General features: G+C 44.0%; 1 protein-coding gene across 2 annotated transcripts in view; it reads right to left on the reverse strand.

The window, feature by feature from the left end:
• The window catches only part of LOC100739741 (cytochrome P450 2C23-like), a 28,315-nt gene extending 4,458 nt beyond the window's left edge, over window positions 1-23,857 (reverse strand). Inside the window, exons 1-7 of one of the 2 annotated variants that reach the window (XM_084995160.1) lie at window positions 23,651-23,857; window positions 21,708-21,870; window positions 16,534-16,683; window positions 15,741-15,901; window positions 15,050-15,226; window positions 8,896-9,037; window positions 6,643-6,830 (exon numbers count right to left, since the gene is read on the reverse strand). In XM_084995160.1, coding sequence (XP_084851286.1) covers window positions 6,643-6,830; window positions 8,896-9,037; window positions 15,050-15,226; window positions 15,741-15,901; window positions 16,534-16,683; window positions 21,708-21,870; window positions 23,651-23,830 — 1,161 coding nt within the window. In that variant the 5' untranslated portion in view covers window positions 23,831-23,857. The remainder of the gene's footprint in view (window positions 1-6,642; window positions 6,831-8,895; window positions 9,038-15,049; window positions 15,227-15,740; window positions 15,902-16,533; window positions 16,684-21,707; window positions 21,871-23,650) is intronic. The other variant, XM_084995161.1, reaches the window with a different exon arrangement.
• Window positions 23,858-24,905: the final 1,048 nt, after the last annotated feature.

Raw genomic sequence — 24,905 nt, forward strand, 5'->3', positions numbered from 1 at the left:
CTCACCTGGGAGGTTTACAACCAAATAACCCATATTTTCCCTCTAGGTTACAAGGGAAAAGGCACCTTTATCACGTACTAATTTTCCATGTGTAATGAAGTTTATTTCTAGACTTTATTCAATTGATCTGTTTGTCTGCTCAAGAAGCTGTATTAGGGAGTTCCCTTCATGGTCCAGTGGTTAATGAATCCGACTAGGATCCATGAGGATGCAGGTGTAATCCTTGGCCTCGCTCATTGGGTTAAGGATCTGGGGTTGCCAGATAAACTGTGGTGTAGGTCACAGATGCAGCTCAGATCCTGCATTGCTGTGGCTGTGGCTGGCAGCTGCAGTTCTAATTCCACCCCTAGCCTGGGGATTTCCATGTGCCATGGGTGTGGCCCTAAAAAGCAAAAAAATAAAAAATAAAAAAATAAAGAAGAAGCTGTATTAAACTGCCTTAATAACTGTGACCTTATACTATGTTTTAATGTTTGGTAGGACCTGAAGAAAGTAAGTATTCTTTATTTTTTAATTTTCCATATCACATTTGGGGTCTGGAGTTCCCACTGTGGCTCAGTGGGTTAAGAACCCAACGAGGATGCAAGAGGATGCAGGTTGGAGATCCCTGGCCTCGCTCAGTGGGTTAAGGATCTGGTGTTGCCACAAGCTATGGCATAGGTTGCAGATGTGGATAGGATCTGGCGTGGCTGTGGCTTTGGCATAGGCTGGAAGGCTGTGGCTCCAATTAAGCCCCTAGCCTGGAATCTTCCATATGCCACAGGTGTGGCCATAAAATGAAAACAATTGGGATCGGTTAGTTAAGTTCCAAAACAATCTAGTTTATGTTTTCATCGCGGTCTCATAAATGCATCAATTCATTTTAGGATCATTGCTACCTGAACACAGAATAAGTCTTTTAATTTATTCAAAATGTATATGCCTCTCATTTATATTTTAAGGTGTTTTTTTTTTTTAAATAAATCTTGCAGGTGTCTTGTTAAGTACATTCCTAAGTATTTTATTCTTGTTTTTATTAATAAAAACTTTTCAGAGTTCTCTTGTGATGCAGTGGGTTAAAGATCTGGCACTGTCACTACCGTGGTTCCTCCCTGCCCCAGGAACTTCCACATCCCACAGATACAGCCACAATAAATAAATAAACAAATAAATAAACAAACAAATAAACAAACAAACAAACAAACAAAAATAAAACCTTTTCTTATTTTATTTTGTTTTTATTTTCTGTCTGTTTAGGGCCATACCTGTGGCATATGGAGGTTCTTAGGCTAGGGGTCGAATCAGAGCTATAGCCGCCAGCCTCTGCCACAACCACAGCAGTGTGGGATCCGAGCCGCGTCTGCAACCTATACCAGAGCTCATGGCAATGCCGGATCCTTGACCCACTGAGCAAGGCCAGGGATCAAGCCCTCGTCCTCATGGATGCTAGTCAGGTTCACTAACTGCTGAGCCACAATGGGAACACTTTATTCGTGTTTTTTAAAAGAGTTTTCACTAATAAAGGGTGGAAAGTGATTTTTTTAAATAATAAATGTGTGTTTGTTCAACATCCATCATGATAAAAACCCTTATCAAAGTGGGTATAGAGGAAACATATCTCAACACAATAAAAGTAATTTATCACAAACCCATGGCCAATATAATACTCAACGTTGAAAAGCTGAAAGCCTCCCTGTTAAAATCTGGAACATGGCAAAGATGCTCACTCTTACCACTTCTCGGCAACCCAGTACTAGAAGTCCTAGCCACAGCAATCAGACAAGAAACATAAATAAAAGGTATTCAAATTGGTAGAGAAGAGGTAAAGTTGTCATTATATGCAGATGACATGAGACTCTAGAGGCAGAAAACCCTGGGATTCCACAAAACTACTAGAACTAATAAATGAAGTCAGCAAGGCAGCAGGATCCAAGATCGACACACAAAAGCTGGTTACATTTCCTTACACTATCAATGACATATCCGAAAGGGAACGTACACAAACAATCCCTTCAAAAATCGCATCAAAAGTTAAAATACTTAGGGGAGTTCCCATTGTGGCACAGCAGAAACGAATCTGACTAGTATCCGTGAGGATGCAAGTTTGATTCCCGGCCCCACTCAGTGGGTTAAGGACCCAGCATTGTTATGAGCTGCCATGTAACTCACGGATGTGGCTTGGATCTCGTGTTGCTGTGGCCGTGGCATAGGCTGGCAGCTGCAGCTCTGATTTGACCCCTAGCCTGAGAACTTCCACATGCCGCAAGCGCGGCCCTAAAAAGCAAATACACACATACATAAATAAATATTAAAATACCTAGAAATAGGAGTTCCCGTCGTGGTGCAGTGGCTAACGAATCCGACTAGGAACCATGAGGTTGCGGGTTCGGTCCCTGCCCTTGCTCAGTGGGTTGACGATCCGGCGTTGCCGTGAGCTGTGGTGTAGGTTGCAGATGCGGCTCGGATCCTGCGTTGCTGTGGCTCTGGCGTAGGCCGGTGGCTACAACTCCAATTCGACCCCTAGCCTGGGAACCTCCATATGCTGCGGGAGCGGCCCAAGAAATAGCAAAAAGACAAAAAAAAAAAAAAAAAAAAACCTAGAAATAAACCTCACCAGGGACGTGAAACATTAACATACATGCCGAGAACTACAAAGCATTAATCAAGGAAACGGAAGATGACTCAAAGAAATAGAAAGATACCCCAGGCTCTTGGATTGGAAAAATTAATGTTGTCCAAATGGCCACACTATCCAAAGCAATCTACAGATTTAAGGCAATCCCCATCAAGGTACCCTGACATTTCCCCCAGATCTAGAACACATAATCCTAACATTTATATTAGGATTGAATATAAAGACCCCACATTGCCAGTACAATGCTGAGGAAAAAGAACAATGCAGGAGGCATAACCCTCCCAGACTTCAGACAATCCTACAAAGCTACAGTAACCAAAATAGCACGGAATTGGCATAAAAACAGACATACGAATCAATGGAGCAGAACAGAGAGTCCAGATATAAACCCACACGTCTGTGTCCACTCCATCTTCAACAAAGGATACAAGAATATGCAAGAGGGAAAGGACAGTCTCTTTAGCAACTGGTTGGGAAAGTTGGACAGCTGCATGAAAATCAATGCAATTCGAACATACCTTCACAACATACAAAAAAATCAACTCAAAATGGCTTTAAGTCTTAAACATAAGATAAGACACCATAAAACTCTCAGAAGAGAATACAGGAAAAACATCCTCTGACATAAATTACACCAGTGTTTTCTTAGGTCAGCCTCCCAAGGCGACAGAAGGAAAAACAAAAAGAAACAAATGGGACCTAATCAAACTTATAAGCCCTTGCACAACAAAGGAAACCTTCAATCAAACAAAAAGACAACCAATGGACTGGGAGAAAATGTTTGTGAATGATGCAACTGACAAGGGCTTAATTTTCAAAATGCACAGATAGCTCATACAATTCAGTAACAAAAACCAAACCATCCAATCGATAAATGGGCAGAAGACCTAAATAGACATTTCTCCAAAGAAGACATATAGATGGCCAACAGGCACATGAGAAGATGCTCAACATCCCTTCAATGTTCAAATCAAAGCAAATCAAGATGTTCAAATCAAAACCGTAATGTGGTACCACCTCACACTGGTCAGAATGGCTATCATTTATAACTCTACGGAGAGTTCCCATTGTGGCTCAGCAGTAATGAACCTGACTAGTACCCATGGGGAAGCCCTGGCCTTGCTCAGCGGGTTAAGGATCCAGTGTTGCCATGAGCTGTGGTGTAGGTCTCAGATGCGGCTGTGGCTGCACGGCTGTGGCTGTGGTGCTGACCGGCTGGAGGCTGCTTTGACCCCTAGCCTGGGAACTTCTATATGCTGCACCTGTGGCCCTTAAAAAAAAGCAAAAAAAAAAAAAAAGTCTAAAATAACAAATGCTGAGAGGGTGTGGAGAGACTCAAACCCTCCTACACTGTTGGTGGGAATGCAAGTTGGTGCAGCCTCTATGGAGAGCAGTATGGAGGTTCCTCAAAAAATTAAAAGTAGAGTTGCCATATGATTCAGCAGTCCTACTCCTGGGCATATACCCAGACAAAACCACAATTTGAAAAGATACAGGCACCCCTATGTTCATGAGCAGCACTATTAACAATAGCCAAGACATGGAAACAACCTAAATGCCCATGAATGGGTAAAGATGAATGGAGAAAAATATGATAAACACACATACACACACACACACACACACACACACACACAAATGGAATATTACTCAGCCATTAAAAAGAATGAAATAATGCCTTTTGCAGCGACACAGATGCAACTAGAGATCATCATACTAAGGAAAGTAAGTCAGAAAGAGAAAGACAAATACCATACAACATCACTTATATGTGGAATCTAAAACATGGTACAAATGAACCCATCTACAAAACAGAAACGGACTCACAGACATAGAGAACAGACTCATGGTTGCCAAGGGGGATGGAGCACGGAGAGGGATGGGCTGGGAGTTTGAGGTTAGTGGATGCAAACTATTACTTTTACTTATTTTTTTCTTTTTTGGCTGCCCTGCAGCACATGGAGTTCCCAGGCCAGGGATCAGATCCAAGCCACGGTTGTGACCTAAGCCAGAGCAGCAGCAACGGTGGATCCTTACTTAACCCACTATGCCAGGCTGGGGATTGAACCTGCATCCCAGCACGCCCAAGATGCCACTGATCTCGTTGCACCACAGCAGGAAATCCACTTGATGCAAACTATTGCATTTAGAATGGATAAACAATGAGGTCCTATTGTGTCCCACAGGGAACTACATCCGATCTCCTGGGATAGACCATGATGAAAAGACTATAAATAGAATGTGTGAGTGTGTGTGTGTGTATAACTGAGTCACTTGCTGTATAACAGAAATTAACATATTGTGGAGTTCCCATCGTGGCTCAGTGGTTAACGAACCCCACTAGTACCCATGAGGATGCAGGTTCAATCCCTGGCCTTGCTCAGTGGGTTAAGGATCCAGCATTGCCGTGAGCTGTGGTGTAGGTCACAGACATGGCTCGGATCCTGTGCTGCTGTGGCTGTGACAGGCCAGCAGCTACAGCTCTGACTGGACCCCTGGCCTGGGAACATCCATATGCCTCGGGAGTGGCCCTAAAAAGACAAAAGGCAAAAGAAAAGAAAGAATGAAAAAAGAAAGAAAGAAAGAAAGAAAGAAAGAAATTAACACATTGTAAGTCAACTGTACAAATGAGTGAATAAAGTTTTAAAAATACATTTGTACGCAACCACTGTATAACTCTATTTTTGCAATGGCACTTAAATTTCTTGCGTTTTTTTCAGGTAAAATTACATCAACTACAACGTGAGTGACCCCTCCTTTTAAATGTTTTATCTTATTACCATTTTTTAAATTCTCGTTAAATAATGCAGGTAATGGTGGACAGCATTGTCTTATTTCTTATATTAATTGGAATACTTTTAGTTAATAAGCATGATTTAGGAAATATGTTTTCTCTAGCTAAGGAGGTATTCATCTATTTCAATTAGTAATGGTTAAGCTTTTTAATATTGTCAAAAGCTGTTTCTGCACAAATGAGAGACTCTCTTGTGATTTTTCTCAAAATTCTGTGGAGACAGTCAATTTCTCTCTCTCTCTCTCTCTTTCTTTTTGGGGGGGGGGCCACATCCAAGGCATTTGGAAGTTCCCAGGCTAGGGGTCACATCAGAGCTATAGCTGCCAGCCTACACCACAGCCACAGCCACACGAGATCCATGGTTCACGGCAACGCTGGATCCTTAACCCACTGAGCAGGGCCAGGGATCAAACCCCTGTCCTCGTGGATATTAGTTCGGTTTTGTTACCACTGAGCCACAATGGGAACGCCTGGATATGGTGAATTTTAGTAAACCAGATGTTCTGGTGCTAGTCCATTCGCTCCTGTGGTCCTGATTGCCTTCACTTGGTGGTGTTGCATTTCTGATGTGACGCGAGGCTTATGTGTTACTAGAATTTCACATTGACATGTAGTAGTAAGATGGGGGCTATCTCGGTTTTTCAGCATTTTGGCCAGATTTGGCATCTTTTCTTCCTCTTTTATACTTTTGAATGCATCAAATGTAAAACCCAAGCCCTTAGTCACTACATGAGACTGACTACACCCCAGTGTTCGTGTACATATTTTGATACGGATTCACTGTTTGGGGAAGCAACATCCCAAAGGTCCTCGTATATGAAGTCCTGGGAGGAGAGAGTTTGGAATAAAGAAACTGGACAACAGCTTGATTGCCTTAGAGCTGCAGGCTCCTTTTCCGTCTCTTCCCCCCTTTCAAAATCCATCATGAACAATCAGATTCCAGGTCCCACAAGATTCATATTAATGCAAACCACTTCTTCCTTAACACCTCCTGTATCAAAGTGTGAGGGGGCCTCAGAAGGCCCAGGTCAGCTTCCCCATTCCGGGAAAGCAGAGACAGGACCACAGAGGCGACAGGCTGGCCTGAGAGGGCACTGCATGGCAGTGACAGGTTTCAAAGCCAGGCCGTGTGACTCTGACCCTGTTCTTCCCAGGACCCTCTTCCTGGAACAGAACTGAGACACCTCTCACCCTGCCCCTTCCATCCCAGCCAGCTTCCCCAGACACTGCTAACCTTGGGGATGATGTACTCTCTGAATTTCGTGTCCCGGACTGTGGCATGGGGTAAGTTAGAAGGAAGTAAGGCGATGTATCTCTGTATCTCATGCAACACGGCCTCTGTGTAGGGCAGCTTCATCTTGTCCTGCATGCAGGGACGTTGGCTGCGTCCAATCACACGGTCAATTTCTTCATGAACTTTGGCTGCAGAGACATGAATCGTGACCGCCCCTCACGAGATGTGTTCCCTGAACACCTGGAAATGACCTGGAATTGCTTACCATATAGAATAGAAAGTTGCCTAGAAAAGGCTCCCAAGGTCAAAGACATGTTGCTAAACAACCAGTGGCTCTGCTCCTCCTGGAATTTCTATTTTCTTTCTTTCTTTCCATTTTTTTTTTTTTTTCTAGCTCTCTAGGGCGGCCCCCGCGGCATATGGAGGTTCCCAGGCTAGGAGTTGAATCAGAGCTATAGCTGCTGGCCTCATCTCAGCCACAGCAACGCCATGTCTGAGCCACCTCTGCGGCCTACACTACAGCTCTCGGCAACGCCAGATCTTTAACCCACTGAGCAAGATCAGGGATTGAACCTGCGTCCTCATGGATGCTAGTCAGATGTGTTCAACGCTGAGCCACAACGGGAATTCCTGGAATTTCTATTTTCTCTTTTGCTGCAAAGACCAGAGGTTTTGCTGCAGGACACATAAAGGCTGGGTCAGGTATGTCCTCAGCTTCCTGCCTGAACTGGTTTATCGTCCTGTGCAGGTGAGGAAATGACTTCTGTGGTAGACATTGAGGTTTACCTCAGATGCCTGGCAAAGCAGCCACAGGAGTATTTAATCCCCACTCTAGCAGGAGTGTCTCCTCTGTCAGCCTCGTCCATTCGCCCACATATTTTGTGGGAATGGCAAACATCATTTTGTTGAGCAATTATCAACACTGGCTTTCTAAGACCTGTGCTCTAAGAATGTACCTGAGAAAATCAAGCTACGCCAATTTCATTGTTGAATTTTAAATTATATTGGAATGGAGTTCTCATTGTGGCCCAGCAGGTGAAGGACCTGACATTGTCTCTATGAGACAATGCGGGTTCAAGCCCTGGCCCCACTCAGTGGGTTAAGGATCTGGTATTACCACAAGCTGCAGCATAGGTTGCAGCTGCTGCCCTGGTTTGAGCCCTGGCTCAGGAACTTCCATATGCCACAGATGTGGCCATAAAAAGAAAAAAAATAAAAATAAATAAATAAACAAACAAACAAACTGCACTGGAGCTAAAAAGCCCCTTTGGGGAATCTTGTCCATTTTCAAAATGGAAAAACAGAGTGCTGTGGCATGGGTTCGATCCCTGGCCCAGGAAATTTTGTGTCCAAAGGCACAGCACCCCCCCCCCCCAAAAAAAAGAGAGAGAGAGAGAGAGAGAGAGAGAGAGAAATAACTGGTTTGATGTCACACAGCCAGGTATTGGCAGGCCTAGAATGAGAATCCAGCATGGGAACTCATGCATCCCTCGTCTAAACGGGGCTCACTCTTTGCATCTTAGGCAGAAGAGCTGGGATTCAGAAGCACTTCTGGATGTATGTATGTATTTTGCTTTTTAGGGCTGCACCCATGGCATATGGAAGGCCCCAGGCTAGGGGTCAAATTGGAGCTGTCACTGCCGGCCTATGCCATAGCCACAGCGATGTGGGATCTCAGCCTCATCTGCGACCTATACCACAGCTCACGGAGACACTGGATCCTTAACCCACTGAGCAAGGCCAGGGATTGAACCTGGAAACTCCAGCACCTCTGTTTGTAAACTGCAATGGACGTCTTTGAGTTCATCAGCATCGTTTGATATAATTCAGATCTATGGAAGTTCCCACTGTGGCTCAGGGATAACAAAACTGACTAGAATCCATGAGGATCTGGGTTGTATTCCTGGCCTCGCTCAGAGGGTTGGGGATGTAGTGTTGCTGTGAGCTGAGGTGGAGGTGGAGGACACAGTTTGAATCCCACGTTGCTCTCACTGGTGTAGGCTGGCAGCTGTAGCTCCAATTTGACCCCTAGCCTGGGAACCTCCATATGCCACTGGATCAGCCCTACAAAAGAAAAAAAAAAAATATTCAGATCTACACAAGCAAAATCACATGGATGGCCCTTTGCATGAGGGTCAAAGGTAGCACAGAGAAAGAGAAGTCATCACTGTCAGCAGTATTTTCCCACCCACTCGCCCCAGTGCCAGGAGCTCATCTTTTATCCTAAGTAAATACGGAGGATATTTGCTGTACCTTGAACCTCAGGGTGTTTCATTAGGAGCAGGAGCCCATATCTGAGGGTGCTAGTGGTTGTCTCTGTTCCGGCTGAAAACAAATTTGTTCCGGAGTTTATCAAGTTCTTCAGGTGAAATTCAGAGTCTGGGTTCTGTTTCTCCTGTAGATGGTATAGTCAATAGTCCCATGAGTTAAAAAGAAGGCAATGGCTTATCAGAGCTCCATGATCACACCAATCACTAGTATAAGCTTCATTTTACATATTACAATGTAGTGAATTAAAAAAATCAGTCATGGAATTGAAACTTCTGGTTCAAATCCCAGGTTAATCAATGAACATATGTTCACCCTTGGCAAGTTACTTTCCTTCTTTACTTAGTTTCATCAACTGTGTAATTGTGATTAAAAAAAAATGGAAAATAGGAGTTCCCATCATGGCGCAGTGGTTAACGAATCTGACTTGGAACCATGAGGTTGCGGGTTCGGTCCCTGGCCTTGCTCAGTGGGTTAAGGATCCAGCATTGCCATGAGCTGTGGTGGTGTTTGCAGACGCGGCTCGGATCCCGCGTTGTTGTGGCTCTGTTTAATTGGAGCTGTACCCTCTGTAGGCCGGAGGGTACAGCTCCAATTAAACCCCTAGCCTGGGAACCTCCATATGTCGCGGGAGCAGCCCTAGAAAAGGCAAAGAGACAAAGAAAAAAAACAAAACCAACAAAAAACAAAAACAAAAACAAAAAACCAGAAAAAGTTATTATAAAGATTAAAAGAGTTAATGAATGGAAAGTCTTGGAACAATTCTTCATATATACAAATACTCAGTGAATGGGTATCTTCTTTGATTATGTTTAATTTAACAAAGACAAATGATAAGCTCTATATGAGCAGAATGTAGAGAAATCACTGGTTTGGGACTGGTCTGTTGCCTTCACTTGAAAAGACTCAGGCACGCCCAGCTGCTGTACCCTCTCACATGTGCCACTCGCCATTATGAATGACATGTCTAATATGAAGACTGTTGTAGGTATAGGACATTTTGACTTACAGTGTTTTACTTGGGATCTACAAAGTCTTTAGAAAGTAAACTGATCGAGGTATTAACTTTCCGTGAGTGAACTTCCTATTTTACAATAACTATACCAAAAATAACAGGGAGTAAGTTTTCTTTTTTGATGTATCCCCAACTCTCGGCATAATAGCTGCCACTAAAAATTTGTTTCTTTTTTTCTTTTCTTTTTTCTGTTTTTTCTTTTTAGGGCCATACTCTCAGAATATGGAGGTTCCCAGGCTAGGGGCTGAATGGGAGCTGCAGCTGCCGGGTACGCCACAGCCACAGCAATGCCAAATCCTAGCCATCTCCATGACCTGTGCTGCAGTGAAGCCAGGGACTGAACCCACATCCTCACGGATACTAGTCGGGTTCTTAACCTGCTGAACCACAACAGGAACTCAAAAGTATGTTTAACATATAAATAAGCTAAAAAATATCTCTATTTTTCACTACTATGAAATTATTTCCATTGATGTTTATTTTTTGGTGAACTTTTAATACCACTGGCTTTTAAAAGCATTAGAGTACTTGTTTTAAACATTAGGTTCATTTCAAAACTTTACATCAAGTTTTATTCACTCAGTTTCCTTATACTATGCCTCTCCCGCTTATTTCAAAATGGGATGCTTTTTGCATATGGATGTCCAACTTTTTAGGCATGTTGCCACTTCCTACCTATAGTCCTTACTGCCTGGATCCAGAATCAAAAATACTGAGCATTTTCAATAACTCTCTCCCAACAGAAAGTCCAGTAGAGTTTTAAAAATCTTTGCTTGTGAAGAGAGAGAGAAATGGAAATAGCAACTTCTTTTTTTTTTTTTTTTTTTTTTTTTTTTTTGCTTTTTCTAGGGCCACTCCTGTGGCATGTGGAGGTTCCCAGGCTAGGGGTCTAATTGGAGCTGTAGCCACCGGCCTATGCCAGTGCCACAGCAACAAGGGATGCGAGCCAAAACTCCGACCTACACCACAGTTCCCGGCACCACCGGATCCTTAACCCACTGAGCCAGGCCAGGGATCCAATCCGAAACCTCTTGGTCCCTAGTCGGATTCCTTGACCACTGCGCCCCAACAGGAACGCCTCAACTTTTTTTTTTTTTTTTTTTTTGCCACACCTGTGGCACAAGGAAGTTCCCAGGCCAGGGATTGAATCCAAGCTGCGGCTGCAGCCAGATCCTTAATCCACTGCCTTAGAGCAGGAACTCCAACATTTCTTTTATTTTTGTTCTAACTCTGTAATTTAGTTAAATAGGATGAATTCCACCATTTTGTTTAATTCTTAGTATAACCCAAATCTACTATGTAGTAATGTTTAGAGATTGGATATTAAAACGTAATGGAACAAAACTTACAGGAAAGCAAAAATGCTTCAGAAGTTTCTACCCACCTCCTATTGATAGCTATAAAAAAAAAAAAAACCAGAATAGAGAGGAGGAAAGGAAGGAATGGTTGAAATCCAGACTTGGGCATATCAAACTTCTTTGGTCCCTTCCTCTAGCCTAGTTCAGAGAATCTCAAGGCTTTAGTATGTATGCTAACCACTGCCCATGGTCTCTTTCCACTATCTCCTGTATTGGTGAACGGCCCCAACTTCCATCCAGTTAGGCATCCCAGGAACCCAGGACCCCATCTTACCCCCAAGACTGTTAATGTTACCTTCTAGAAATATCGCAAATCTATCCACTTCTCTTCATTTCCACCACCAGCACCCTTGGCCATGTCCTTTGCCTTGGGCCACTGCAGTAGTTTCGTATGGAAGATGCTGCCGAGGCCCTGCCCGGATCCCTTTTCCTGGGTTTGATCACCTACCTCGCAGCTGCTCTGGTTCACCCCTTTCGCTTTGGTTCCCTTGGGCACCGGAGACATAATGACAAGAGATGCCTGGGAGTGAATCAGCCCCCAGACCACTCTCATGGCACAGCCTATGGCCAACGGCTGACGGGTGCAAAAGCCCAGATTCCTCGCCCCACTGAGGAAATGACAAACCCTGCAGTGCAATTTATACAGTAGAGCCCTCCCTGTAGGATCAGGAAGAGATTAGACTTCACGTGAAACCACCTCCCCACGTTTAATCTTCCTCCTTCCCTATTCTGTTTCTCCCCACTCACACACATACAAGTCTCTCCTGCGAGCACTCCCTCAGTAAATTACTCACACACAAATTCCAGTTTTAGGCTCTACTACCAGCAAAGTTACCCTAAGGCAACTCCTGGCTGTTTTCCCTGCATCCACTGTTGACCCCTCCAAACTCTTTTCCACATCACAAATATGATCATCCTTTAGGCAGTGCTCAGACCCTGCAAACAATGTTCACTGATATTAGGATTCAGGACTAAAGTAATGAATATGTCCTGCCAGGCCCTGCAGGAATGGTCTGCCTTGCCTGCCGACTTCCTGCTGCTCCAGCTTCTCTCACACCACCCTCCCCTGCTCTCACCCTTCCTGCCGCAAGGCTGACCATCTACCCTTCATACACCCCAAGTTTCCCTCTGCTTCAGAGCCTTTGCATAGCTTGTTCCTCTGCCTGGCATATTTTTCTCTGTCACCTTTACATGGATAGTCCCTACTCAGGCCTCAGCTCTCAGTTCAGTTGTTCGTCGGTGGAAGCAGGGGTGTATCCACTGGGCCTTGGTTTAGAAGTCCCTTCCTGACTCACATCAGACTACCGTTAGTGTTTCTGCCCATTCTCCCATGGCAGCTTATACTTTCCCTATTAGCACTTCATTGTTGCTGCTTGTTTTGATGATCTTTGCACTAGACTGTAAGCGCCATTAGGTCAAGGACTATATCTTTATTAATGTATTTATTCAGGAAATATTTGTGTGCATCGACAGTGTTCTAGGTACTGTGCTAGCTGCTAGTGAGACAAAGTGTGGGAAGTCATGGCCCCAGCCCTTTGGAGTACACAGTGTAGTGGAGAATAGAGACATAAATTAAGTAAATAGTTGCTAAACAATGACCAGCGCTATGAAAGAAAACTGCAGGGTATTATCTGATTCATCATTTTATTCCCTTTACCACGCACCATAACTGATACAGTGTTGGTGCTAAATAAAACCTTTCAGTAATTCAGATAAAAACCTAGCTATTTTTTTCTTTCTCAGACAAACACCAAGTCTTCTGAAAGCTAACAATGAACTTTTCCATCAGAACGAAGAGGACATTTTCAAGGGAATAAACTTCTGACAAGTCAAAGGGGCATCAACATGCCTTCCTTCGACATGTTTTCTAAGGAAACCAGACTTTCCAAATCAGCCCTGCTAGAGATTAAGACGACTAAACAAGTGATTATTGTTTGCTGTAAAATTGCACATTTATGATACAGTTGAATGGAGTTCTTCCATTTATATATATTTGGGGAACTTTGGCATAAGTGAAGTAACTTTACAAGGCTCCAAGAATAATTTTAATCTTTTTATTTTATTTTATTTTTAAATTTTTGTCCTTTTGACTTTTCTAGGGCCACTCCTGCATCAATCATATGGAGGTTCCCAGGCCGGGGGTCCAATCAGAGCTATAGCCGCTGGCCTACATCAGAGCCACAGCAACACAGGATCCGAGCCACGTCTGCGACCTACACCACAGCTCATGGCAACACTGGATCCTTAACCCACTAAGCGAGGGCAGGGATCGAACCCGCAACCTCATGGATCCTAGGCGGGTTCGTTAACCACTGAGCCACGACGGGAACTCCTCAAAGAATAATTTTTAGATTTTAAGTTATTACATGTGTACATACATTTAAATTTCCCTTTTTTTTTTTTTTTTTCTTCTTACCGGTACACTTGTGGTATATGGAAGTTTCTAGGCCAGGGGTTGACTTGGAGCTGCAGCTGCTGGTCTACACCACAGCTTACAGCAATGCCAGAGAGAGGCCAGGGATTGAACCTGCATCCTCAAGGACAAGTTCCCTTTTTTTTTTTTGTCTTTTGTCTTTTTAGGGTTTAGGGCCATATATGGAGGTTCCCAGGCTAGAGATCTAATCAGAACTATAGCTGCTGGCCTACACCACAGCCGCAACAACGCGGAATCTGAGCTTCGACTTCGACCTACACCACAGCTCACGGCAATGGCGGATCCTTAACCTACTGAGCGAGGCCAGGGATCGAGCCTGCATCCTCATGGTTCCTAGTCGGATTCGTTAACCACTGAGCCACGACAGGAACTCCCTCATAGACAGATTCTTAAACAGCTCAGCCACAGTGGGAACTCCTAAATATCTTCTTACAATCTATTGTTTGTCACAGCCTTTTTTTTTTTTTTTTTTTTTTTTTTGTCTTTTCAGGGCTGCACTAGCAGCAGCATATGGAGGTTCGCAGGCTAGGGGTCCAATTAGAGCTGTAGCCACCGGCCAGCACCACAGCCACAGCAATGCCAGATCCAAGCTGCGGCTGCTAACTACACCACAGCTCACAACAATGCCGGGTCCTTGACCCACTGAGCAAGGCCAGGGATTGAACCTGCGTCCTCATGAATACTAGTTGGGTTCGTTAACCACTGAGCCATGACAGGAACTCCTGTTTGTCACAGTCTTGACTGTTTTCTGCTGACATGCTCATGGACACTCAACGCTAGTATTTCATGTCAGTGACATTCGAAGGATGGGTGGCTTGTGGGTTACTTGCTATTCAATACATTTAATACCACTCATGGTTAATGTATAATGTTTGCCTTAGAATCCTCTATCCACCACCAATCTCAAACAACAGAATTGTTTCTATGGGAAAATGCAATCTGGTTTTTATAGGCTACCTGGGAAGCATCGTTGCAAAAGTTGCTGTCTATGGATGTGTAAATAACGTGTAGGGAAGACGCATGTGTGTTTTATCCTCTCCAAGATAAACATATGTTCAGAAACACACACATTTCCATATATAATATGGCTCATTGTATATAAATATCAAGAACATTTCATTAAATGTTAATGCCCAAGTGTAGGAATTAAATAGAAACACCAAAGAAAAAGAGGCCCTTGAACTACTTTAACCTTTCCATTATTTTTAATGGTGTACCCCGCTACCTTAAAGTTTCAAAACATCAAGAATGACCTGCATGTGTGATTACGTTTTCCTACACGTCCCTGGCATGATAAAATCTAGTGTTGGGGAAGAATGTCACATACAATACCTGCTCCATCTTGCTGAGGAAACAGTCAATGTAGTCTTGAGGGTTGTTAAGATTCGGGGACTTTTGATGCTCCTTTACTTTTTCCAGAATAAAAGACCTACAGTCTTTAAGCCTTTTTGAAAATGCTCTGTGCTCTCCAGGGAGATGCTTTATGATTTGCGGCCATAGATTGTAAATCTAAAATTGGGGGGGGGGAGTATACCAGAAATTCAGTTTGTGAAGAGGGACCAGGGTTTCTGAGTCAAGCACCTAACCCTCTGAGCAGGTCTGGCCAGGGAGAGTCCCTTCCTCCAGCTTCCAAGCACAAGAGAAGTGAGGGTGATCATCAGACACATGAGAGCAGCCTCTCCCCATCCCCCTGCTCAACCACCCTTGGCCAACCCTGGAGTCAGAGAAGGGGAGAATGTGCGTAGGGGCCTTACAAGAAATGTAGGCAAGTGGGAATGTCCTGCCTTCTTTGGTGGGAGTGAACTCATAGAAGCAAGCAGAGGGCAGCCTTGCACAGGTGCTGGGGTAAAGGACATTGCACGCACCCACTTGACATAAGACCCGAGTGGAGGGAAGGTGACAGTGCTTGCGTGGGCACTGGGCTCTGGGGTGAGGTGGTGAGCTCATAGCCCTTTACCCTGCCTGCTGGCTCCCAGTGGACCCGTGAGATCAATCCCAAGGGCAAATACAGACTTGGCCTTACCTGGATCCAGGGAGAGCTTATTTGACGAAAATTTGCATTTAACAGATTCATCAGAGAGAGAAATGTCTCATTGTCGTAGTGGAAACGGTCATTGAAGAGGATGGAGCAGATCACATTGCAGGGAGCACAGGAGAGGATGAAGGTAGGGTCAAAGGGCTGAGCTGATATGAGAAAAGAACAATTTTAACGTTGAGGGTTTTCATCCGCCTGCATTAGGGTTTCAGGAACAGGGCTTCCCTCCTGCCCAGATTGATACCTATATTTTATTTTCTCTAAACGCCTCCACATTAGGACGTAAGCATCTTCTACTAATACCGTATGCTCTATTGTATTACATACTATGCTACTACTACTAATTATTGCACTAGTCTATGAAGGCTGGAATAGTTATGAGAGCAACAAGTAATGTTACGGAGTATTTGCCACATGCTGGATACTGTGTAAATGTTTTGCCAACTGTATTATTTAACCCTTATTCTGAGGTTTGATTTTTAGCCCCATTTTTCAGATGAGGAAACTGCCTCTTAGAGAAGTTTAGCAACTTGTCCAAATTTACACATCTCGTAAAGGCTGAAGTTGAAAAATGAATCCCAGCAAAGGGGTTCAAGAGTCCTAGGCATCAGCTTTGGATGCTTTTCTTCCCGCCCCTTTCCCCTTAGCCAATGCCCTGATCCATGGAGCAGACTGTGGACCAATAAGTGGCTCCCAGAGGAGTTTCGGTGGGAAGCTGTGTGTGTTGAACCACACAGAACAACACGCCCCTTGTCGCCAAAGGATGGTCAGTGGAACGCACCCTCTGTTTTCCTGAGCTCCTCCACCAGAAACTGGGCTTCCTCCTGGACCCTCTCCTCGAGGCTCCTCTTCCCCATCCCAAAGTTCCTCAGGGTCATGAGGGAGAAGCGCCGTATTTGCTTCCACCTCTCTCCATTACTGAATACGAGTCCTAGGAAAAGAAGGAAAGAGCAGGAAAATGTTTTGGATCACGGAGTGAAAACGTTCCATGAAGTCAGACTTTTCCTTTTGCATCTACCCTGAAGACTGATGCCAGTGCTCCTTCTCCGGGATTCAACAACTGGCCTTTTAAGAGCACAACAGAGTCTGTGGTTTGGGTGGAGTATCTGTCACGAAGAAAACAAAACCCAAGCTCTGGTCGACAGGGGCAGAGGTGATGGACCCGGGAGGAGGGTCAACAGGTTAGCAGGTGGACAACAGTCCCAAGTGTAGAAAGGGCCCTCTGTCTGGTTTTGTCAAAAATAGTCAAGCAGGGAGTTCCTGTCATGGCTCAGTGGTTAACGAATCCGACTAGGAGCCATCATGAGGTTGCGGGTTCGATCCCTGGCCTTGCTCCGTGGGTTAAGGATCCATCCCGTGGTGCCGTGAGCTGTGGTGTAGGTCGCAGACGCAGCTCCGATCCCACATTGCTGTGGCTCTGGCGCAGGCCGACGGCTACAGCTCCGATTCGACCCTTAGCCTGGGAACCTCCACATGCCGCGGGAGTGGCCCTATAAAAAAAGGCGAAAAAACAAAAAAAGTCAAGCTTGTGTTCTCACACACCCTTTCCTGAGCCTCTGTCTTTTCACTTAATATCCCTCTAACCTGTGGTTTAGTTCTGCATGTGATTTTCTCTATTAGAGGATAAGGAACTTCAAAGCAGATCAGCAGGGGATATAGGTTTCTTTTCTCCAAATGTACTACAGCTAGTGTGAGCTAATCTGAACAAGAGGAAACTCAGGAGCAAAGGAACTCGGTATGTTCCACGCCAGTGTCTTTTCATTTCTTCCTCTGTGCAAAACCAGTTACCTGCCCTGACTTTCCTGCTTCTCTTAACGCACTACTAATTTCCCTGTGCCCCCAAACTCACACCTCAGGGCATCATTACATCCCTCTTGCCCTTCACCCTACACATCTGCATTGGGGAAGCCCGATCAGTTCCACCTCCAAAACCTCTTTCTCATCTGCCCCCTCTTGTCAATTCATACCACATGACCACTGGGCAGGTGCTAACATTTTTACAGATGTAAAAAGTTGCAAAGTGGCCCTGTTCTGAAGGAGCTGGCAATGCCGTGAGCTGTGGTGTAGGTCAAAGACACGGCTCGGATCTGGCCTTGCCATGGCTCTGGCATAGGTGGGCGGATACAGCTCTGATTAGACCCCTAGCCTGGGAACCTCCATATGCCGAGGGTGTGGCCTTAAAGAGATGAAAAGAAGACAGAAAAAAAAAAAAAAAGAAAGAAAGAAAAGAGAAGAAATTGGCTGTCTGCTGAGGCCCCAAGCATGGTGGGTCAGAGAAAAAGCCACTACTACTATGCCTTGTTCAAATTTTTGATCACAGAATACATGAGTATTCAAAACATTTTTTTTAAAGTTGTTGTTTTAAATCCCGAGTCTAGGAAGACTTGTTACACAAGAGATAACTGGAATACTTTTCCTATTTTTCTCACTTTGTTTAGAATTTATACCTATTACGTAAACATATATGTATTTAAAATACACTTCTTTCTCTTTAGCACACCTGCATCCCTGCAGGCCTGGAGTGGTCAAAGGAGGCAATATCCCCTCCACACCCACTGAGCTGGGGTGAGTATGTGCATGGGTGAATAATTACACGGTTGGTTGTTTCTATTTATGTAAACCAGATTCTTCGATAGGTCTCTATAGCTGCTATGTCTAGAGATATAGTAGATTACCTTCCAAAAATGTGTCTGCACTCCTCCAAGTAAGGAATGAATGGCTGATTACCCCTAACTTCAAGAGCACTAAGTGATTTTAGTCTTTGCATTTTAGTGAGAGAACAATGGCATCTACAACGGTATGAGGATCAAATGACTAAAATAGAGCTTAGGCTGTTGCAATTTGTCAATGAGGTAAACATTTAAAGATTAAGAAACTATGGAGTTCCCGTCGTGGCGCAGTGGTTAACGAATCCGACTAGGAACCATGAGGTTGTGGGTTCGATCCCTGGCCTTGCTCGGTGGGTTAAGGGTCCAGCACTGCCGTGAGCTGTGGTGTAGGTCGCAGACGTGGCTCAGACCCCGAGTTGCTGTCGCTCTGGTGTAGGCCGGTGGCTACAGGTCTGATTAGACCCCTAGCCTGGGAACTTCCACATGCCTCATGAGCAGCCCTAGAAAAGGCAAAAGGCAAAAGACAAAAAAAAAAAAAAAAAAAAAAAAAAAAAAAAAAGGAAAAGAAAGAAAGAAGGCAAAATATTGAGTTGATAATTAACAGGAAATGTCTCAACAACTTGATTATTTAGACACAAAGTCTGCAGCACCATATTATACTGTTCAAGGATCCCTAGATCAGAAAGCTACCTATTATTTTGGTAGGTATTTCATGTACAAAGGTGATATGGGCTGAACTGTTTCGCCTCAAAATATGTTGATGCCCTTGCTCCAGTATCTGTGACTATGATCTTATTTGAAAACAGGGTCTTTGCAGAAGGAATCAAGGTAAAATGAGATCATTAGGGTGGGCTCATCCACTATGACTATATCCTTCCAAAAGGGGGAAATTTCAACACAGACACACACACACACACACACACACACACACAGACACACACACACACACACACACACACAGAATGCCATGTGAACATGAATCAGAGATTAGGGTAATACATCTACAAGTCAAGGAACAACAAAGATTGTCAGCAAACCACCAGAAGCTAGGGGAGAAGCCTGAAGCAGATTCTCCCTCACAGCTCTTAGAAGAAACCAGCCTCACTGACATCTTGATCTCAGACTTCTAGACTCCAAAACTGGGAGGCAATAAAGTTCTGCTGTTCTAAGGCCGGTACCCAATTTTTGGTACTTTATTATGGCAGACCTTGGAAACAAATGCAGAGGGAAAACTGAAATATCGGTGAATGGTTCCTCTCTTTGCTCTCTTCCAGGAAAGTTTTAGGAATGGAAGAGTTGAATTACATGTGCCCGTCACTGGCAAGTAAGGAGCAGTAACAAGAATTTCATGGGAAGTTTAGAAACCAGTTTTCTCAGAGTTGTGAAAATCGCAGCTTTCTGAGCAACAATTTTTCCTCTGTTTTTTTTGTTTTTTTGCCATTTCTTGGGCCGCTTCCGCGGCATATGGAGCTTCTCTAATTGGAGCTGTAGCCACCGGCCTACGCCAGAGCCACAGCAATGCATGATCCGAGCCGTGTCTGCGACCTACACCACAGCTCACAGCAATGCCGGATCCTTAACCCACTGAGCAAGGCCAGGGATCGAACCCGCAACCTCATGGTTCCTAGTCGGATTCGTTAACCACTGCGCCACGACAGGAACTCCAACAATTTTTCCCCTCTTGAGCTCAATTCAGCCCAGTAGCCTCCTGCTCCAGTTAAAAATTAATTTTAAAACTCATATGCAGCTAATGTAATCAACTTGTTTAGAAAAAAGGAAGAAGTAGAGGGAAGGTGTGGTTGATTCTTTAGATGCGTAAATGCATCACTCACCTGAAGTGATTTGTGTGAGAGAAATTAAAAGTTGCTTCTCTTTTATCATTTAGTATGCTGCATGGTATTTAATTACTTATTCATAAATATGCTTTGAAAAGAATTAAGTTTTTCTCTCTCTGGGACTTGCAACATTACAACTTTAATGGATTGGAGGAGACTTTCAGGCTATTCTGGTTGTTTTTTTTAATTGTGTAATATTTGATACACACAAAGGCATGTATGTAATACATGTTTAAATTTTGAGACAGAATAATAAAATAATGATCTGTGAGCCTATTGTCCCCCTGAAGAGCCAGAGCTTGACTAAGTACAGTTGTAGCTCCCTGTGTGTTACCTCTCTACTTCTATCACCCTCTCCCTGCCCTATCCCACCCCATCACTGCCCCCAAACCAGGCTGACATCGAAAACACAGTAATCTCTACACCTAGGCATCTGTTTATTGTTGCTGCCACTATGCCACTGCAACCTTTGCACCCTGTGAAATGACACCCCTGGCATAGCTTCTCCAGCTCCCTAAACTCTATGAACTCTGGGTAATAACTTTAATTTTCAAAATGTTCCCAGATTTTTTTATCCCAATCATATCTACAGTTTTACCTTAAAGGGAACTTGGAGTCTGTTTCCAATGTTTACCTCAATATGGGCTTTCAGAGCATTTGTTGCATAATAAAAGAATTCTGGTCTTTGTCCCTTGTTCCTGGGAAAGAGCTTCTAAACCCTCAGAATTTCCCAAATGTTAGAAGTGTCGTTGTTGTTCACGCCCAGCCCTGGGGATCCCACCTGAGTGTATGGGAACGAGGTAACTCACAGTGGGCCCCTAGACAATGTTAAGATGGGTCTGGCCATGCCAGAAAGATCCACTTTGTATTTAGGGCACTGGAGGTAAATTTGAGCCAAGGATAACTGCCTTACCTCCTGATGTTCAAGGAGTGGTGGAGCTAAGAGACTGAGTTCCATCACTTGGCCAATGACTCAATCAGTCATACCCAAGTAATGAAGTTCCGATTAAAAACTCTGGACACCAAAGCTCTGGTGCAATTCCTGGTTAGTAAACACATTGATGCATCAAATGGGTAATGCATTCTGATTCCTAGGAAGGGAATGGTGAAGCTCTGCTTTTAGGGCCTCCCAAACCTTGCCCTATCTGTCTCTCCATGTGTATCCTCCACATAATAAAACTGTAATTCCTAAGTAAGACACCTTCCTGAGTTCTGTGGGTCATTCTAGCAAATTACAGAACCTGAGGCAGTCATGGAAACCTTGAATTTTTAGCCAGTTAGTCAAAAGTGTGGGTAGCCTGGAGATCCCTGAACTTGTGGCAGGCATCTGAAGTGAGGGTAGTCTTTGGGGAATGATGTCCCTAACCTACAGAGTCTGGACTAACTCTGGGTCATATCAGAATTGCATGCAGTGTTGCAGCATCAAATTTGTTGCTTGGTGCAGAACAGACACACATTAGTCAATCAGACTTTTTTGCTTAAGAAAATTAACTTGTTATTTTCAAACATACCATATTCTCCCTGGGTATCATTGATAATTGGAATAATTCCTCTGCCAAGGAATTCATTCCCCTGATCAATCAGAGCTTCCTTCACTGCTTCATATCCATGTAAGACCACGGCAGGCTGGGATCCAAAGTACACAGTACAAACAGGGCCGTACTGTTTGGCCAACTGGAAAGAGATGCAAACGGCTGTGAGTGTTATTGTGAAGTCTCATCGTTGGAGTCTTCAGTGGAAATTAAGTAGTGATTCATATGCAGCTTAGACTTTGCTCCATTAATTTCCCTTTAGGAATTTAACCTGGGGTACAGCCATGTATTCATTCATGTGTGAAACTACTGAGCAAATATTTACAAAGCACCTACACTGTGTCAGACACTGTGCCATGCGTCCTCGGGGAACTTGGAGTCTAGTGGAAGTAACAGGCAGTAAGTGGCCAGACTTCATTTGCAATACTAACTGAGCATAATTCTATGAAAGTGATAAAGAATGTGTACTGTGTTGGATGATACTGGGAAAACTTGATAAAATAGAGAGATGAGGATTCTATGAATAGGTAATACTTAAAGTAAAAATAAAGATGAGAAGGAAGCAGCCAGGAAAAGGGCTAGGAGGAGAGTGTAATAAATAGGCACTAAAAAGGATAAAACCTATATCTTTATGATATCGTTGTGCCCAGGGGGAAAATAGAGCGATAAAACAGCTGGCAGCTAAGGGTTGGTTTCCAAACTCTACATCCATGCAATTGAATTCAAGGCAGCCATTTGAAATTATTTATAGGAGGATGTATAACGGTATGGAAACATGTTCACATTCTAAATTAAACTGCTGAAAAATAAATCACATTAACAACCTTTTGCACATTACAATCCATTTTTTTTTTTTTTTTGGTTTGGTTGTTTGATGATTGACTTCTAAGAGGCCACTTACTGAGCTTACCACCTTTTTTTTATTCGGCCTTTTTTTTACCTTAAATGGTAGAGAATTTTACCACTTTTCACCACTTTTCTCTGTCCCAGGAAAATAACACTTCCTTTGTTTCTGTGAATGAGCATATCTTTATACAGAATGCCAGGCCCTTCTCTTCCAACCGCACCCTCAGCTGATGGCTTTGCTATCTATTTCTCAGAAATATTAAAAATAACCAGAAGAGGATTTCCATGGGCTTCTACCATAGCATCTGTTTACCCGCATCTGTGCTCCAACTTGTGCACTGGATTTTATTCCCTTCCAGCTACTACAACAGGACTTTCCTCTTTACAGCAAATGAACAACATCACCCTTTTTCCCCCTTCCCTTCTTTAAGGAGAAATAATATTCCCGTGCGTGTGTGTGTGTGTGTGTGTGTGTGTGTGTGTGTGTGTGACCCATAAGACGACAACAATTAGGTTGTTCTGGAGAATATATGTTTGCACAACGAACTCATGGAGATAAATCATCCCTTTCCCCAAAGAATATTTCCAAAGGAGTGAATGCAGTCAGGGCAGCAGATCTGGGTTGTGTCAGAGCAAGATGTGGGGTCCACTCTTTAGAAGGGGGGATCACAAAGTATCCCATAGATGAGTGTGAAACAGTAATAGTAATAATATAAAAGAACATTTATTCCACCCTTTACATTTGCTTGGCTTGCCTTTTGGTAAATATTATCATGCATAGGGGATTGAACGCTTTTCAGTTAAGATAAGTTCTGATCCTAGAATTTTCCAGTGCAGTGCAGTAGAATTCAACACATAGCTCAGGTGAGGTCAACACACCTCACTATCTGCTCTAAAGTGATCCAATCCAGAAAAGAAAAAAAAAAAAAAATCTCTGTCTTAAAGAAATAGGTGCCTCAAAGTGCTTCAGTGGTGAGTAAACTAAGAAAGCTTGAAGATGACATGCAGACAACCTGAAGAGCCTGAAAATGACCCTCTTACCTGGAGAGGACCAGCCCCAAGTGAAACCCACTTACCTTGGAAAGAGACGCAGGGATGTCCTTGAGGTTAAGTTGCATCAGATTCCCAATGATGGGAAGGGGAGTTGGGCCCGGGGGGAGCCTTCTCCTCTTGTGATTTTTCTTCCACACAGAAAGGAAAACCAGGCAAGTAACATAAACCGTAAGAGCAAGGGTAGTGATTCCCAGCAGCTCCATCTCAGCTACTCAATGTTAGTAACTGTCTGGATTGCTTGTTAGCAAAGTCTTATATACACGTGGAGTGTGACCTGCCAGCCAAAGGCTAGTCTGTGTCTTGGACAAGGCAGGGGGTGGGGGGCGGGGGAGAGAACAAACCTGAAATTGAATTGGACTCTATGTACCTTCCTGAAGCTTGACATTAGGAAGGATTCGTATCGTTCCTGTCCCACACTGATGAAATCTGACAGTATCTTGTTTCTGGATGTCTAGTTCTAAGCCGATGCTGGTTATGTAACAGGTATAAATAAATATTGAAAGCAATGACAAAAAGTGAACTATCTTCTCTGCATTTGCGTGTTGTTGACCTTGCCTCAGGGTAGGAAATGACTAACTGGAACTCCAGAAACCCAGGCTCTTCCACATGCCCCCATGGACCCTGCTTCCAAAAGGCCAGTCGTTGGGTCAGTGACATGTTGATTCAGATTGCCCTCTAGCCCATGGAAAGCATGTATGGCATGGACTCTGAATCCCTTCTGTGTACCCCTATTGCCTAACTTGTCAGTAGCCTGTGCCTGTGTCACCCTCCTTCCTGGGAATACAGAGGTTCTTTCTGAGTTTGAAAAAATGAATGCAATGTGTGTTTACTGAAGTGACATCATTTTAGGTGTGAGGGCATCAGGGTATTTGGCAAAAGGTTAACCAGAAAAGGGGAGCCTCCTTCCAACAAGTGATCTGGTCATCTGGGATGAAGGGACTAATAGACGTCGGATTCTGGGCAGGCTCTTAACTGATTACACATTTTCATGTCTCTGAAACTGAAATGTTCTTTTTTTTTTTTTTTCTTTTTTGCTTTTTGCTTTTTGCTTTTTAGGGCCGCACTCACAGCATATGGAGGTTCCCAGTCTAGGGGTCAAATCGGAGCTACAGCTGCCAGCCTACGCCACCACCACAGCAACGCCGAGCCGCATCTGCAACCTACACCTCAGCTCACGGCAAGGCTGAATCCTTGACCCACGGAGCCAGACCAGGGATCAAACCCGCAAGCTCGTGGTTTCTAGTAGGCTTTGTTTCCGCTGCGCCACAACAGGAGCTC

The sequence above is a fragment of the Sus scrofa genome, chromosome 14 (genome assembly GCF_054392235.1).
Source record: "Sus scrofa isolate SSC_HxYL_T2T_F1_AM1 chromosome 14, Sscrofa_HxYL_maternal_Yorkshire_Landrace_v2.0, whole genome shotgun sequence".
Lineage (NCBI taxonomy): Eukaryota > Metazoa > Chordata > Mammalia > Artiodactyla > Suidae > Sus > Sus scrofa.